The sequence below is a fragment of the Acanthochromis polyacanthus genome, chromosome 4, assembly GCF_021347895.1.
Source record: "Acanthochromis polyacanthus isolate Apoly-LR-REF ecotype Palm Island chromosome 4, KAUST_Apoly_ChrSc, whole genome shotgun sequence".
In the NCBI taxonomy this organism is placed as follows: domain Eukaryota; kingdom Metazoa; phylum Chordata; class Actinopteri; family Pomacentridae; genus Acanthochromis; species Acanthochromis polyacanthus.
Genome location: NC_067116.1, coordinates 35,669,862 through 35,686,975, shown reverse-complemented (window position 1 = coordinate 35,686,975; position 17,114 = coordinate 35,669,862). Strand labels below are relative to the sequence as shown.

At 42.5% G+C, this 17,114-nt stretch overlaps 1 protein-coding gene across 2 annotated transcripts in view; it reads left to right on the top strand.

The window, feature by feature from the left end:
- Positions 1 to 3,402: 3,402 nt before the first annotated feature.
- plpp3 (phospholipid phosphatase 3) overlaps positions 3,403 to 17,114 on the top strand; it is a 37,790-nt gene continuing 24,078 nt past the window's right edge. The window contains exon 1 of one of the 2 annotated variants that reach the window (XM_022192691.2): positions 3,403 to 4,033. In XM_022192691.2, the coding sequence (XP_022048383.1) occupies positions 3,895 to 4,033 (139 nt within the window). In that variant the 5' untranslated portion in view covers positions 3,403 to 3,894. The remainder of the gene's footprint in view (positions 4,034 to 17,114) is intronic. The other variant, XM_022192690.2, reaches the window with a different exon arrangement.

Genomic DNA, 17,114 nt, shown 5'->3' with positions numbered 1-17,114 from the left:
TATGAGAGACTCTGAGGTCAACTGGACGAAGAATCTTTGCTCTGTTGAGACTAGATTACACTTTCTGGACACCAGCATGTTGGCGGCAGCATCATGATGTCGGGATGCTTTTCAGCAGCAGGCTCTGGAAGGCTTGTGAAGGTAAATCGTAAAATGCGTGCAAAACATGTCTGGAGGACAACCTGGTGCTGTCTGCAAGGGAACTGTGACTTGGGAGAAGGGGAATGTTCTGGAGTGGCCAAGTCAGTCCAAATAAAAATTAGTGGTTGTACTTGAGAAGGACTGTTTTACTCACGATCCCCATGCAACCTCACAGAGCTTGAGCAGTTTGGGAAAAGAAAAGTGAGGCAAAATTGCAGTGTCCAGATGTGCAAAGCTGATTGAATCCTCTCAAAACAGGTTCAATGCAGTACACTGTAATGCTGTAATCTACTAAACAGTGACTTGGAAGGATGACTAGTTTGTAAGAATAGAACTTGCATATTTTTAAGTAATTGACATTAGTTTGTGGAAATTTGTTTTAATTTTTTTGTGAAATTCTTGTCCAAAATTTCTAATTTCTAATTTTATTGACCATGATTCAATGCTGAAAAACAGTAACTTCCAAAATGTTTTTAATTGACACTGTAGAAAAGTGTATCTCTTTACAGTATGGCATGGACACGATTGTTAGGTTTTATCATTGGGGGGTAATCATATAGGCACAATGAAGCCAAGAAGGCAAGCTACATGTTTTTTGGGTGGGTTTTTTTTTTTGTTTGTTTGTTTTTTTTTTTTAATATTAGTAGTAGTAGTAGTAAAACTGTTTTTCAGAGAGCATCTGAAATTCAGTACTGGAAACATTTTCATAGAAGTCAGAAATGTTGACAAAGGGACCAAAGAGTGGTTGAGTTTTTGTGGTTTGTTTTTGCAAGGTAGCCAAAGACATCAAAGCAGTGAGTAGTATTCAGTATATATTTGCATGTTATCAGACATGTATCACCTGTCCGTTATATGTATTTATTGTTTTGTGTTCATTTTGTACTTTGTCAAGACTTCCATTAATCTAAAAGGGCTGATTAAAAACAATAGTCAGGTAAGTAGCAAGAGAGAACAGTTAATCTTGTGGATGAAGTGTAAAAAGATGAGTTGTGTATATTTGGCCACTAGATGGCAGTGTAGGTTTGATTCATGGATGTCCAGCATGACTTCTGGGTCTGCTTTTGCTTCTGTCCTCAGGCCTGAACCTCCTCTCAACTGGAAAACATTTCTGGAGATGGTACATGAACTTCTCCTGTTCAGGCCCAAGCATGTAATCTATTTTTTTCAGATAGAGCATGAATAACTTTTTAGAATTTGCACTGATAAACTGTATTTTTGAAATACTGAATGTAGATTAAATAGATTAAAATGTCTGTAAAAGCTTTGGGGAAAAAAACTTACTGCAAATATTATATATTAGAAATATTACTCTGAAAAAATATTTTTAAAAATCATGATGTTATTTTTGTTGCATTCTGTATGAAATAAGCATGTCCCCTTTTATCTGAAGACTGTGATATTTACACAAAGGCATGTCTATAGCAGCAAGCACAATGTTATATTTATAAAGATAAATATAAAGATATATGAAGATAATGATATGTTATGGTATATTGCGATATTGACAATATTTTGATTAATCATTCAGCCCGATTGGAGACATTCTGTTCCCATTCAGCAAATCTGTATTGCACATTTTTCCGGGGGAAAAAATGGCTTCCAAACTTTTCCTGTTTCCTTTAGGCTAACACTGTCTTGACAAGTATGGCAAATTATACAAGAAACAGTGACATCCTGTTTAAGATCTAATTAAGAAATACTAGTGTAGCGCTAGCTGCCATTAGTTAAATATGTTTACATAAATATGTGATACTGACTGACAGATACAGAGTTTTCAGACCAATCATTCCAGAATCTTGTCTTTGATCTGTGACATTTTACAATTGCCTATGATGTTTTTGCTTAGCAACAGGGGTTCTGCCCACAGGCAGCCATAGACCAAACTAAGGACCCCAAAAATGGCTGCTACTTATCCAGTCTGCTTTACACTTGACATTGCACTTCATCCGGTTTCCAGCAATACACCTGTCAAGTTTAAAGCAGATTGTCAACATATGTGAAGAACACACACACTCACACACACAGAGAGACAGAAAGAGAGAGAGAGAGAGAGAGATTGATTGATTGATTGATTGATTGATTGATTGATTGATTGATTGATTGATTGATTGAGAGATATAATTAGGTGCAAACAGCGATGAGACCAGCCAAGCAGTTCAACAGAGCTCAGTTGCCATTGGAGCCTGATTTGATCATGTATAAAAGTCTGACTGTATGCACTGATAGCTCATTTTATGTCAGTTATCCAAAGGCTGGGTTTCACATGCCGTTTTGGTTGCTTGAGTCTTTCAGACAAGAAGATATAGCCTACATGGATCTGCAAGTTGAAAGGACTGCAAATAAGCAGGTATCTGTATCAGGACATCACAAAATTGGCACATTTCTACTTGGATATCACCACAGTTTGGCAGGTTTCATCTCTGGGATCTTCTAAAATATCATCTCACACAAGATGTTTGCTTGTACTGAAAAACACAGCGACGCTTTTGAGGCAAACCATTGCTCTTGATTATTGCAGTGATTCTTGTCATGAAATGACAAATGATTCTTTTGGGAAGATGAACATTCACTAAGTTTGAGCTCAATACATGAACTCTTACTAAGATAGGATTCCACTCCCTGCCCTGTTTGGTGGTTTGGCAGTGATTTGGATTAGCTGTAGCAAACAAATGCTGTCAAATCTAAAATCATTCATATAATTTTAGTGAGGCTGGGTCTGATGCTCACTGGTAGCAATGTTGGCGAGGATTACTAAAAAATGTGGCCTATTTTTTTGGTTTTCCATAAAATCCAGTATAGCAGAAAATGTCATCATAAGGTGCTTTGATCAAAAGAATTTAGTGATACACCACTTTTGAAAATTCGAACATGCTATTTTTTCAAGCATATGATTAAAAAGTGGCACAGACACGAAAATTGGTGAACTGAAACAGTGCATGCCAAATTTTAAAACTTTTACCCATATGGTTTTAGGGATTCCCACAGACTGTGATGGCAGAAGAAGAGAGTAGAAGAAGACAAAAAATATTGAAGAGATTCCAGTTTTCGGTACTTGGAAACTTTTTTTTTTTTGCTTTTACAGACTTAAATGTGGATATTTGCAAAATACAGACTTACAAAGAGAGCATACCCACCTCCAGCAACATGACCACTCTGAAGCGCTCCAGGCTACTGGTGTGCCTGTAATGCCGTGCGTAACCGCTGGGGGCGCTGCCTCCCTGTGTCCTACAGTGCACAGCCGGCTGGTCTGCAGTCTGAGAAAGTTTCCATGTGGGATGGGGATGGAGGTGATTTACCCACCGCTAGTAGAGGGAAGAGGAGGGCTGAGCCTTGAAGCTGCTGGGGGAATTTAAAGAGAGCAGGGGGAGGAGGAGGAGAAGAAGGATTGATATAACAGAGCGGCTGTTCTCACTCAATTCTCACTCCAAGCCTTTGAACCAAACACCGATAACGGGGAGCGGGCTTTCCATTCATTTTCGGGCGCAGGCAGCTTTTCTTTCTTGAGTCCGTGGCGCGGGTCCGTTCACCACAGAATACACGTCTATTTTGTTATTCTTTATTTTTGTGCGTAAAAAGCGAAACACGAGACAGCGAAGCATCGGCAGATCCGAAACTTTGCAAGACGCCAGCTTTACGTGAACTTTGTCTCTTGTTAAAAAAAATTGCATGACATTTCTTTGAAGGACTTGAGTCTGACAGTTTCTTCACCAGCCGCGTGGTGTGGGATTTGGAGCCGAAACTGGGAGTTCTCCAATGCAAAAGTACATGTATGAGAAAGCGATGGCACAAGAGACAAGGAACGGAGGAAACTCTACGTTAAATAACAACAATGGTGTTGACAACAGCAAGAAGAAGCTGCTCATAGCACTCGACATCTTCTGTCTTTTACTTGGTAAGTTTACACATAAGTTTACTTGATAAATCCCTCTGTTAGAATTTGAATTGTTCCTTTTTTGCGCTTTTACGCACTGAATTCTCACTAAAAACTTGTTACAATAAATACATCGAATAGTGCCCGCGCTTTCTAATGGTTGGCAATAAAAGCCATATCGTTTTAAAAGTATTGCTTGTTATCTGTAACCGCAAGACAACTTAATCTGCAACATCCCCTTATCATCCAACCCAACACACCACCCCATGCAGGGAAGCGCTAAGCAAAACTTCCTACTCAGTATGTCAGACTTTTACATTGTTTAAATTGTTAAAAACACACTTTTTTATTGTCAAATCCCACAATGAAGCACAAATAGAAATTAAACTGTTCTAAATGTATGATAAAGCAGTTTAAAAATCAATCCAAGAGGAAAATTGACACTTTGTTTATTTAACTGACAGGTGTTTAGTTTCTCTCGGCTGAGACAGCAACATAAAATGGGTTGTCATCACCAAATGTATTGATCATTTCAAAGTCCAGAGACCAACGTTCACGCTGCCTGTCAACATGCCTCAAGCATAAATGTTTTGAAGTGCCCTTAAAATAGCTGGCGACTCCCCTCCTGCACCCCGATAACCCTCCTCATATGACCCCTAAACCTCCAGAGGAGCCAGTCCAGCCAGAGCTGTCAGAACAGCGAGGCGCAAGCCCACATCAAAGTGCAGTTATTGGTATTGATGGAACTGTCAAAGATGCAGAGAGAGAAGCCGGTCTTCTCTTCTGTCTCTGCTTCGACTTGTTTGTGTGTTGGTCCGAACTTGTTATTCCACGAGCGTCCCATCCAGATTCACTCTGCTGTGTTTGTGTGTCTGTGTGTGTGCATTGATCGCCGGTTTGTTTTCTGGTCGTTGTCAATGTTGCCCAGTCCTTTTAGTTCTCAGCTCCAGTGGCCCCCCTTTCTTTTCTTTCCATTTTCAATCCCCCTGTCTCTCCTTTTTCTTTTTTAGAAAAAGGATTATAGGAGTTGTGCTTAACTTCTACACATTCTCTCCCAGAACCCTGCAAATCCCTGGCCAGCTGCCCCTGATTACTCCACTTCAAATTACTTTCTCTCTCTTTTCTAGCCCCCTTTTTTTTCTTCCTTCTGCCTTCTCTGTCCAGGGGAATGCGTGGAATAATTGCTTAAGCATGTGTTGTGGCAGGGGGAATGCCTCTCCAATCTGAGTGAGGGGAGAGAGATTGAGGAGTGGGACCCGTGGCTGACCAGGTTTTAGAGGAGCAGGTGGGAGTCCCACCGACCGCTCCAAGCATCAATGGCAATGGGGGAAAATATGCAACATCGCTGCATGGGAGCAGGGTTCTATTACCCAGGATGTTACAAATGGTGCAGATTAACTCCACGTTCTCTCAAGTGCTGTGAAACAGAAGCAGATCTGCCTGTCAGACACCAAGTTTTTCCAGTGGGTTTATGTTGGTTTGCTTATTAAAGAACCTCAGACAGAGATACAACTGTTTCATCTGTGCTCGTATAAATGTGGATGAGCTTTGAGCTGCATATGGAGTGAATTTCCTGCGTGAACCAACTTCCTTTTGCTGGTTAAAGTTCTATAGTTGCCTCTTTAGTTGCCATGTAGGACACACACACATATAGATGCATGTTAAGAAAAAAAACACAGGACACAAATGGCTGTACAGATTCTCCTTTGTCATGCTAAACACAATCTGGCTGCTCGGTCATGATTGGTTGGCCCACTTTAGAGGGTTTGGGGGGGGGTGTACACATGAGAGGGGGTTTTAGTGGGTGGAAGGGTTAAAAGAGACAGGAGACCAGGAGAAAGGGGGGTTATCAGGGCGTCCTGAATGAGGAATGTGGGTGTGTTGAGGCCTTACAAGAATGCCCGAATGGCTTTTGTTGTATGTGTGTGTGTGTGTGTGTCAGAACAAAGGTACTGTATACTTTATTGCAAGCCAATGTATAAATATCTCGTTACCTTTAATTACTTTCTATGTGCCAGCTGGTGCTGCAAACACACAGTCTGTGCAGTAACATCTTTCTATAGATTGTCAATCTGCCCTGCGGTCTCACACCGGGAGGCTCCGCTAATGAGTGTGTTTGCATAAAAGACATCTGAGGCCATCTATGATCACACACATAAGGACAAAACCTAACATGCGCACAAGCTTCTGCTAATAACACATAAACGTAGCAGGATCAGAATGATGAGGACAAAAGTCACCCTCGACTCAGCTGCTGCGCTACGGCGAGCAGTTTTAGCAGCTGAGCATCATCTGCTGATTTCACTTTGGCTCGGGTTCCACTCTTACAGAAGAGCAGAGTTGATTTAGCAACGCTATAAGAAGCAAACACCATACTCTCTCTATAAATACACAAATGCCGCCGCAGGCTGTAGATTTTGGTTCCCGTCTTTTTTTTCCCACTTGTCAGATAGCCTTCAATCATCTCGTTTAAAAAGATGTTTACTGTGAAAACACTGTGTGAAGAGACGCCCGCCTGAGCTCCCAGAGCGACATACTTCTAAAAGTAGCCTCACCTAAACCCTGATTAAGTTTTACACAATGCAAAGGAGATTATGCATTGTGTGTTTGCTTGTGTGCAGACATGGGCTTGGAAGGAATTCAAAGTTTGACATGCCTTTTCTTTGGCAGAATCTAAACATGCATTTGCTCAGGACTGACTTCATCAAATCCCAGGCTGCTTTCAAAGGCTCTATATGTCTACTATAGTTACCAATTACTTTCCTTATGAAACACAGACATGTCTAATGTCTCAAAGCATTAAAGACAAACTTGCTTTTTCCATCAGCATCTCACATTTCTTGCTGATCTGTGATACAGTCAGGTGTTCAGTGACGTGATTTTCCACCAACGATAGACAGAAAGATTGTGATTAGCAGCTGAGAGGAGCGTAACCTTTTGGCCTCGAGGAAATCAGCCTCATAACTGGTCCGGCAGCATTAACCCTGTATGTCCATACTCCAACTCCTGCCTCCCCATTAGCTGCTGTAGCATTACAGCAGTCAGTCACACAGCCCCTCATTAAAGCTGCAGCGGTTTAACCTCTACCTCTCCAGCCCTGAGCCACTTCAATCCTGAGCCGCTCCACAAATATTTTCCAGAATTTCTCAAATTCTTCTTCTTGGCTGGAGTGCCGTCGTGGCCCGAGACTCTTGATGTGACATCTGGTGCAGGTTTGGAAGTGAGTGAACCAGGGGGCATGGACTGTGTGTGTGTGTGTGTGTGTGTGTGTGTGTGTGTGTGTGTGTGTGTGTGTGTGTGTGTGTGTGTGTGTGTGTGTGTGTGTGTGTGTGTGTATAGTGGAGCTCAGGAAAGGGTGGGAAACGGAAAGGTAGTGTCGGTCGGAGGTAGGTGTGGTTGTGAAATGAAATCCTGTCCTTTTTTTTTTGCCTCCCAGTCCATTTCCACCACCCCTCACCCCTTCCCCTTCATCCCTCTCTACTTGAACTCGTCTTCCCCTTTCCTAATTGCAAAGGGAGACTCTGCTCAGGGGAGAAATACCTCAAAGGAACATGAGAAGGGAAAGACTTGAAGGGAAGAGAACGCTAAAAGACAAGTTTTGGCATTAGGCAGATTGATTTAGCCCATTTAAATGTCTTAGAAACTCATCTCTCTGACAACAAGAGATAAGCAGTTTTTGCCAATAAAACTGTAATCAAACAGCGCGTGGGAGGCCCTCACACACGAACCCAAACAGGCCCCCATTCAAAGCTGCTGACCTTAATCTAAGGGCAAATATTCTCTGGAGTGCTGCTTGAGTCTGTGCAGAGGGAGTTCTCTGGGAAATACAGTAGATTCTCTCAGAGACAGACAGAGAGCTGAGATTAAATGGAAATAAATCATACCAATGCATTTTTGTTCCACTAAATCTGCCTCAAATTGGCAGTTACAACTTAACTTTCTATTAACTTACTTGTCAAAATCTCCCAGTAGGAAATTGTGCATGTTCTTGTGGCAGGTCTTGAAGTGGTTTGTATTTTCTGTGCGTTTCAATCCCACTGTTGATGCTTTTGAGTCCATTCTTTTGTTTGGCAGATCAGGTCAAAGTTCAGGCTGAAAATAGCATCCTATAGGACAAATGCCTGCAGTGCTCTGTGTATGACATTTCCTGCACTCACACACTCAGTGGACACACATTGAGGAATATGTAATGTAAATCTCAAGATTCAACTCAGACAATAGTGTATGTGTGGTGTTTTCAGTATGATTGCATCACTGTATGTATGCCTTTGTATTATCTGTGACTTCAGGGCCCACCTGTGGAGAGCTGTAGTGTGTGTTTATGTTGCGTCTGCAGGACAAGGCGAGGTTAGGGGCTCCTAAGGAGGTGATATGTGTCCTCAGGCTGAAAAGCATCAGTGTCTTATGCAATAAGATAAAGATCAGCAGATGATCAGTTGCCTCAGGGGAAACCACCTCTGCTATGTCGTTTTATGTGTGTGTTTTTGTGTGGTGATAAGGAGCTGTGCTGGTATAGCTGCCCGACGTGTGTGTACCATTTCCAGCCTGTCACTGACATGTGGCCACTTTCAACTGGTGCAGGAGTTAAATGACAAACCCCTGGGGTTTGTGTCTGTGCAGGGCTGCCATTAGAGGTGTGTGGGTGCGAGCGTGTGCCTGTGCCTCCCGTGGGCTTTCATGAGGGAGAGGTAGCGCTCAGAGCTGTCATTAAAAAGGACTGTATGGCCTGAAGGGGCGAGACTGTCTGCCCATGTATGTGTGGGTACCATGTGCAATGCATCTGTGGCTTTAATTTGTGTGTGTTTGTGTTTGTGTCCCGTGCGGTTCCCATGGGGAAGCTGAAGGCATCAGGTTGACTGATGTGCCTGTAACTCTTAATGCTGGTGCAGAAACCAGATACTTTCATCTCCTTTAACCCTTTTTATTCGCTGTCTCCATCCTGGCAAACAATTAAATTGCACAATAAAACAAAGACAACAAGCATGTAGTTTACACTTTGACAACAATGGTGCAGTAAAGCCTCTGTTTCCCCCTGTCTCTGTCTCTCTCGTCTCTGATTATATCCCTCCCATATAAACTCTTGCAAACTGCTTATTTAGATCATTTTGAATTACTGGGCAAGACCCTACAATAAGCTTTTGTTAGCAGTCATTCTTGCATGTGTTTAAAGTTGTTTGAATTTGCACGAAGCAGTGGGCAGTGCATTTATCATCATAACTTGTGCTTGTCCAGTACAACCATGAAAAAAATAAGTCTCATGTTTTCTATGTCTTACATAAGTTTGGTGTGTTTTCTTTATATACATTATTTAAAAAAGCAAAAAAGAAATCCATAAAATCTGACAGCAAGGATGCCAGAAAATGTATAGAAAAATGGTAGAATAATGTAATGATGTAAAATTGTGAAAATGACAGCAAATATTGGTAAAATATTGATATTTTAATCTGATTTACTTCTTACATTGTTGTTTTATTGATCTAAATATGGTAAAACAGTGTACTTTTAACAGTATCATGTTGAAAAAGAACACATAATCTGTAAAAGCATAGATTACTGATGAGGATGTTGTTTTTTTCTTATCAGTCAACATGTCAATAATGCTTTACTTTTCAGTTTACCAGATATCCCCTGCAATTGAGCAAAACAGGGAAAATCTGTAAATCAATAGTAAACGTTTTTTTAAAAGTTGCAGTTAAAAGTTGTTCAGAAACTTTCATTATTTACAGCATAGCCCACTGTCTTTCTAGGGTCTTTCTCATGCGTTTCTGCTAGTTAACATGGCTGGAGCCTAAAGAGCCAACAACGATGCTCCGAGCCTAGGGCTGCACAATTAATTGAATTTTGATCGCAATCACGATTTTGGCTGCCACAATTAAATTAACCTGATCGTTGGCGATATTTACATTTAAAATGCGGGCTCTGGCGCATATCTTATCAAGCACCTTGTCAACCAGTCGTCAGCCAACCACCAGGAGGCGAAAACATGGTTAAGGCTTCATTAAGCTGCCTAAATAACAAGCGAGCGCACCCTGCAGGGCAGCCTCAAATCTGGACTGGGCTGATGAGAGCGAGTCATGTCGAGAGAAGAAAGTACAGCAGCAATTGGAGATGAGGAGCATCATGGTGAGGAGCTAGTGCCTCGAAATGGATCAGCATCCATCGTCTGGACTTGTTTCGGATTCAGGGCAAGTGACAAGAACAAGCCATATGTAAAGAGTATAGCAGAGTTGTGTCTGCCCCGCACAGTAACACAACTAATCTGTTTAACCATCTGAAAAAACATCACAAACACAAATACGAGGAATGCATGAAGGCTAAAGCTAACGTTGATCCACAAAATCCCCGTCCGTGTCCATCGGCAACCCAGACAACCATTACAGCGACCCTGCATGGGGCAACACCGTATCCAGCTACCTCCCAAATACGCACAGAGATAACGGACGCAATATTATTTTATTTGGCCAAAGATATGTGTCCAATAAATACAGTGAGCAACGAGGGCTTCAGAAAAATAGTCAAAACACAGGACAATAAATATGTGATCCCCTCGCGCAATTATTTCTCCAAAGTGTAATTGTTTCCATTGAGTTGCACTTTGTGATTGCACTCTGAATAGCACATTTTTTTCAGTTAGCACTTGGTAAATTTTAAATTCTTGGGCAAATTTTATTTTACTATGATTTATCATTTATTCTTATTTAAAGTTTCATTTTGCACTGAAAGCGCTTCATATATTGTTCGCTTAAAAGTAGTGCAATAAAAATACAGATATTTTCTGTAACATGATGAACAGCCGTGATTAATAATCGTGATTACAATATTGATCAAAATAATCGTGATTATCATTTTGGCCATAATTGTGCAGCCCTATCCGAGCCCCTGAATTTGAATGACAGTAGAGGCAGCAGATGATCTGAAGCTGTAGGCCTCATTATATCTCCCTGGTACACCACACTGTCCTTGCTTGGGCCTCCTCCCTGCTGTTACACAGGCCCCTCTGTCTGTCACTTTCTCTTACTGCATTACCCACTACAATCCTCTGTATTTGTGTGTGTGCACATGCTGTGAGTATGCAGGGATGGGGTGGAGGGAGGTTGGGGGTCAGGGAGATTTCACTGTTTCACAGAGAACAATGCCCCTTTTGATGCATCTCAGCGCTCTTTGTTTCGTTAACGAGGACCAATAGGCTGGTGGCAGACAGAAGGAGGATGACATGGAGGGAGCTGGGGGAGAAAAAGGGGGGAACGAGGCGGAGAAGAGAGAGTATCAGACCCTCCTCGCTTGGTACTCAAGGCTGCTTGATTAACTATCAGTAGTTTATGGCTGTTGCTGCTTGTGGCTGGATTGTGGGATGTAGCGCTTATCTGCTCAGTGCTGTGTAGTAATCAGCTCAGCATCTTTATTGGCCTTATCTGAGCTACAGCCACTGAGCCCTATCCTGTTTACATACAGTGAAGAACCCTGGCAGAAGAGCCTCCTTCTAATACGAGAAAACAAGCAGAGCACTTGCACTGCAGTGTTAATTTCACACTTATTGTCTTCAGGTAGACACCACCAGTAACATGTGCAGAGGTGAGAAGGATACTGATGGAGTATATGAAGGGAGGCAGGGAAAGAAAAGGTGGCATGTAATGAGTGAAGTTTTAGGAGAGCATTGTCCAGACAGAGGCGTCGGGTTTCAAAGACTCCACAGCCCTCCTCTCTGCAGCCAGGCTTTTGTCCCAGGGGGTAATAATGGCATTATGGCAATAACAGAGAAACGCCCAGCCAGCCATCCGACCAACCAAGCGGCCAAATACCCTGATCTCGCCTCTGGGCACTGCTCAAGTTTCCCTTCATTGGAGCAGCTGTGCATTCATCCTCCCCTTTCAACTGACAGTGCGACCAAGCGTTCGAAATGTCTCGATGAGTTGTAACTGATCTTTTAAAAACACATTATAAATATCCTCTTCCCTCTTCTACTTGCTAATGTGCACCAGAGTTGATTTCCCCCAAAACAGTGGTGAATCCAACCATCTCTTCAAATGTGCCTACAGGCCAACAGCAACACGAGGCTGGCAGCGGCAGCAGCAGCATTCAGAGGCTGCCCATGCAGGTGCCTGCTAGTATAAGTCCCCTAGAGAGTGTCCCAACAGATGCCTGTGTGTAAAAGGCATTTATTCCTATGAATAAAATCTCTCTGAGTAAGCACATGCTTCAGCCAGCGGCCCCCCGGTTGCCGCTGCATTCACACAGAGGGGGGAAAAAGGACAGGGATTCACTCTGTACACCACTCTGCTGACCTCAGCCACTCCTGTGTGTCTGTGTGTGTGATTGTGTGTTTGTGAGCTTGGTACATGTGTGAGACACATCAGCAGCCTGTAGAAAGTAGAAACAATGAGCCGATATCTTGAGCCAAACATCTGTATCAGAGCAAATGTGCGCATGCTCATGCACGTGCTTATAAATGTATGTTTTCCTAAACAGTGATTATGTGTATGGATAAAGCCTGGGTGGTTTTTATGGAGCCGAGTTTGTTTATTTGGATTGCGAGGACATTTTTAAAGCCCTTTGTGGTCGACAACTTAAAAATGTTTGAGAAAGGCTTTGCTGAAGTTGCCAGTGGAACCACAGTAATCCACTTTAACACCCACATAGCCACACACACAGCCACACGCTCTCACAGATATAATAGGCAGTGTTACAGTGACATTCGCACCCTGCTCTCATATGCTACAGTGTCACGCCAGAGCTGTGTCACATCCCTCACCTTTGACCTTTGGCCCTGCAGCTACTTCCAGGGTCTGTCATGAGCCTCAGCTAACCTATGCACTCTTTTCCCAAATGTCTGGAAGGCCGCACATACTCATGCTCATGGCTTTAGCGACCTAAAGATAAAGTTAAGTGTATCGGCCTGCAGCAGTGCGTCCTCTTGGATGTGTGACAAATTTCATAGCATCCATGGCATCTGCCTGGCAGACGATATTTAAAGCCCCGAAGGTCACGGATGCTAATGACAGCGCGTGTCTCTCTAAATGTTAGAATTTATATGAAGAGTTGGGCTCAGATTACAAGTTAATTTAGAGAAGTTACTGTTGCATAAATATATAAATAACCACTAACATATATGATATTCTGTATAATATTTAAATAGGAACTTCCCTATTTGAGGATGCTCATACACTGTTGCTGCTGAACTACCTTTCTCATCACATGCCTGTATTTTGACAGGACAGTGTCCACCAACAAGTGGATCTTATTGACACACACACTCGCTCTCCCATTACACATAAGGCTAATCTCTCACACAAACACACACTTGCATCCCCTTCAGTTTGCACACACACGCTGCGGTTCCACAAGGACATATAGCTGGATCCATATGGATCCTTATCCACATACATAGACTAGAGGACACTAAATGCACAAAGCTCAACAGAGGGATGCCATCTATGTCTCTATACACACGCAAAGTCACACACATATCAAATAACCACAACATAATATCTGCCCGTACTTCTTTTTAGCAATGTAGGCCGCTTTCCTCTACCATTGCAGCTTATGTTGCAGGGTGTGTGTGTAGGTGTCCACAAGCAAATGATAGAAGTATGTCAAGAGTTTTCTCGAGAGGCTGGAAAGAAGAAAAGTGAATGTAATGGATCTGCACAGATCAGGTTGTTTCAGGGTTTGTGTTGACAAATGTCAGTTTCCTCAGATAAATTGTTATGTAAGAGTTTATGTACATATAAAAGGTCAAAAATGGCGACAAAAAAGTGTCTGTGAGCTTAAGGTAGTGTATTAAAATTGTTCAAAAGAACCCATTGCCAGAATGCCAAAAACTGCAGTTTCTTGAATGACCACTTGAGACTTACTCCAAAAGTCAGTCCTCATAGACTCCCACATTGAAATGGCCAACTTAACAGCTAAAATAAATTTGTTTACACCCAGGCATAAACTGTGATTTTGGTCTCAATAGGTAATTTTTTAATTTGTGACAATCACACAGGGGATGAAAGTTTCTATAGCTCACCCATTTCAGTTGTAAGTCTTTAAGTTATGCATCATTGTGGCCACTTTCAGATACAGTTGATGCTGTCATTGAGCCTATTTGCATTCATTTGTGAATTAATTGATAGTGAAGGCAGAGTTGGGCACTATCAAGATGATTATATCAGAGGTCACCACACTGAGCTTCAAAGGCGCTTTTCAGGAAACCTTTGGGTGACAGTACAGAGAGCTTGTCCATCTTTATATAAAGTAAAAGGCCCAAACCCCATTAATATTTAATTTGCAATGTTGTGTAACTGAGGCAAAAATGGAATCCTTAACGGAGAGGTAGAAAATTACTAAATAAAAATATAACACAGGAAATTTTAGTTTCTTTCAAAAAGCTATAATGAAATGAAAACAGCAGTGGCTTTAAATGTCATCACTGGCATTTGTTTAAATAGTTAAATTGTCAAAATGTTTAATTAAATCAGCAATTATATGATCATAGACTAAGAAAGCAAGATCAATCACATATTCAGAGATTTTTGTGGGTTGTTGTACTTGGTGCTACAGACATATTTCAGTCAGTACCACAAGCTCTGGACTAAACTTCGTCACAGATTCTCTAACATCTATCTGATCCGTTGACAGAGCAGTGAGAAAAAACAGAGATGAAGAAAAGAAAAAGTTTTATTGATCGACTGGCTGGTCTTTGGAGTGAAACCCCACTTCAGCCTCCGCCCTCTCTAACCTTCCTCTGAATTGTCCTCTGTCCCACTCCTTCTCTGAACAGGTCACATGGTGCATTTGAGGGACAGGAGGAGGAAATCCTCCATTAGAGCAGACCACAATGCCTCTTCCTCTGCCCGGCTCCGCCTCCCATTCACCTCTCACACTCACCGCTGACATTCGGGCTCGCTCTCTGTAATCACGATATCATTCTGAGTCTGCTCCTGAAAGCCACCAAAGCCCATTAAAATGTCAATAGAGACCTAGAAGGATGAGAGTCATGAGAGCGGGAAGCTTGTCGATGTAGTCTCAGTAGACACGCAGGTGTTGTTCTACAGGGAACATAGTGGCACGTCAAGGGCAATTATCCTTTTAGGTGACGCAGGGCTTTAGCTGACATAAGAATTGCTATTTTTTTCTTGCTCTTGGAAGTACAGTCGGTCTTAAGGTGAGAGAAAAATAATAGAGGACTGCTGATCCTTAACCTGAAGGACTAAACTTAGAACTTTGGACAGTAATTAGCGCAGCTGAAATACATCAAAATGCAAATCCTCAGTTCTAACCGGGTAGTAAGTTGGTAAGGAAACTAATTCTTTGTCTGTGGGGGATGTAACAATCGGAATTAGCCCTGTTGCTCCCACTAATCATACCACTTACTCGCTATACCAAATTTAACTCTAAAGCCAATCAAATGGGCTCCAGTTGGATAATCTCTTTGACACAGACAAATGCGTGCACACACACTCACACATACATCACAAGCTGCGTGTGTAAACCGAAAGTGCACCAACGTATGCACCCGCACCACATATATAAACACACGTGGACGTATTTTCATGCTCCGATTTCTAGTGGGCAGCAGAGCGTGAACATGTGAGTGGATTTACGGATAGAAAAATAAGTGCAGCGCTCCCGTACGCACACACACACACACACACACACACACACACACACACACACACACACACACACACACACACAAAGGCCCTGCCATGACCTCTGCATATAAACACTGATTTAACCAGCCAAAGAAATCTCTCTCTCTCTCTCTCTCTCTCTCTCTCTCTCTCTCTCTCTCTCTCTCTCTCTCTCTCTCTCTCTCTCTCTCTCTCTCTCTCTCTCTTTCTATCTGACCTGTGGTAAGTAGTCTTTAGTGGTCTGCAGTGTTTCTCTTCATTGACTGAAAGAGAGAAATGCATGACAGGATCTGATAAGACAAATAGAACTGTTCCCAAACTAACCAAGCCACCCACTTTGGATATATGTGCGCTTTCCCCCTCCTTTTTCTACTGCATTCTTCATACTTTCTTTCTTTCTTTCTTTCTTTCTTTCTTTCTTTCTTTCTTTCTTTCTTTCTTTCTTTCTTATCTCTCCGTAGAAGGGATTTTTCGGCCCTAATTGTTTTCAGACGCCTGTTTGTACTCGGTGGCTTGATAGCTCTTAAGACTCATTGGCTCTAAAACCAGAGAGCTCACGCAACTTCTTTGGCAAGGCGGAACACAACAGAAAAGAGTGAAAATGGGTTGAAAATGTGTTTCCGCTATGTCGGTGTTGGAAGTAAGGCGGGACTTTTTGCTTGTGGTTAAATTGCTTCCGCTTCTTTAGGGGAAATTTGGGAAACACAAGCGTCTCCGAATGTTACTGACCTCGTGACAGAGCTTGTAAAATAGTTGTTTTTTAATTCAGTGATGCGCCGCAGGCCTTTGCCAACAGACCAGCCCACCTCTTTCTCTTTCTCCCCTTTCCGTCTTTATTTCTCCCTCCTCCGACACTCCCCCATCTCTCCCTTCCTCTCTGTCCGGGTCAGCGGAACCCTTGAAGGTCACTCACTCTTTATTCTGTCAGCATAAAAGAGGTCATATTTCTTCGCACCGCTGTTTGCAGATGAGGCTCCGATGTGCTTCGGGTTAAACGCTGGAGTGTGTTTGATTTTGTGCTGAGAGCTTCATTGACTGGCTGTGGTATGAGGAGAATGCCCACATACTGGGCTGTTTTTCAGGGAGATGGCAGCACAAAACAGCTTGGCATCTCAAGGCTGGGCGCAGTGCACAGACAGAGAGGCTTTCATGAATTCCCCAATAGATAGCGTCGAGGTGTTCAGTCGCTCGATCTCGCTTCAGTCATTCAGCTGGTCAGCTCCCCAGTTTCCCATGGTATTCTGCGATCGGTTTAGCCTTTACGTGCTGGTTAGTTTTTGTCTGTGAGTGTCTGTTAAGCCCATGACCTTCTTTCACTTCTCCTCATTAGCATGTGAATCTCCCCCCTTCCCACAAGCAGGCCAGAGTAAGGGATGGAAAAAGACAGGGAAGCAGGAGAAAATAGAAGAGGAGAGTAGAAATTGGCGTGAGAGAAATCACAATCCACTTTTCTGAGAAAGTTTTTGTTGTTTACCCAGCAGAACCCA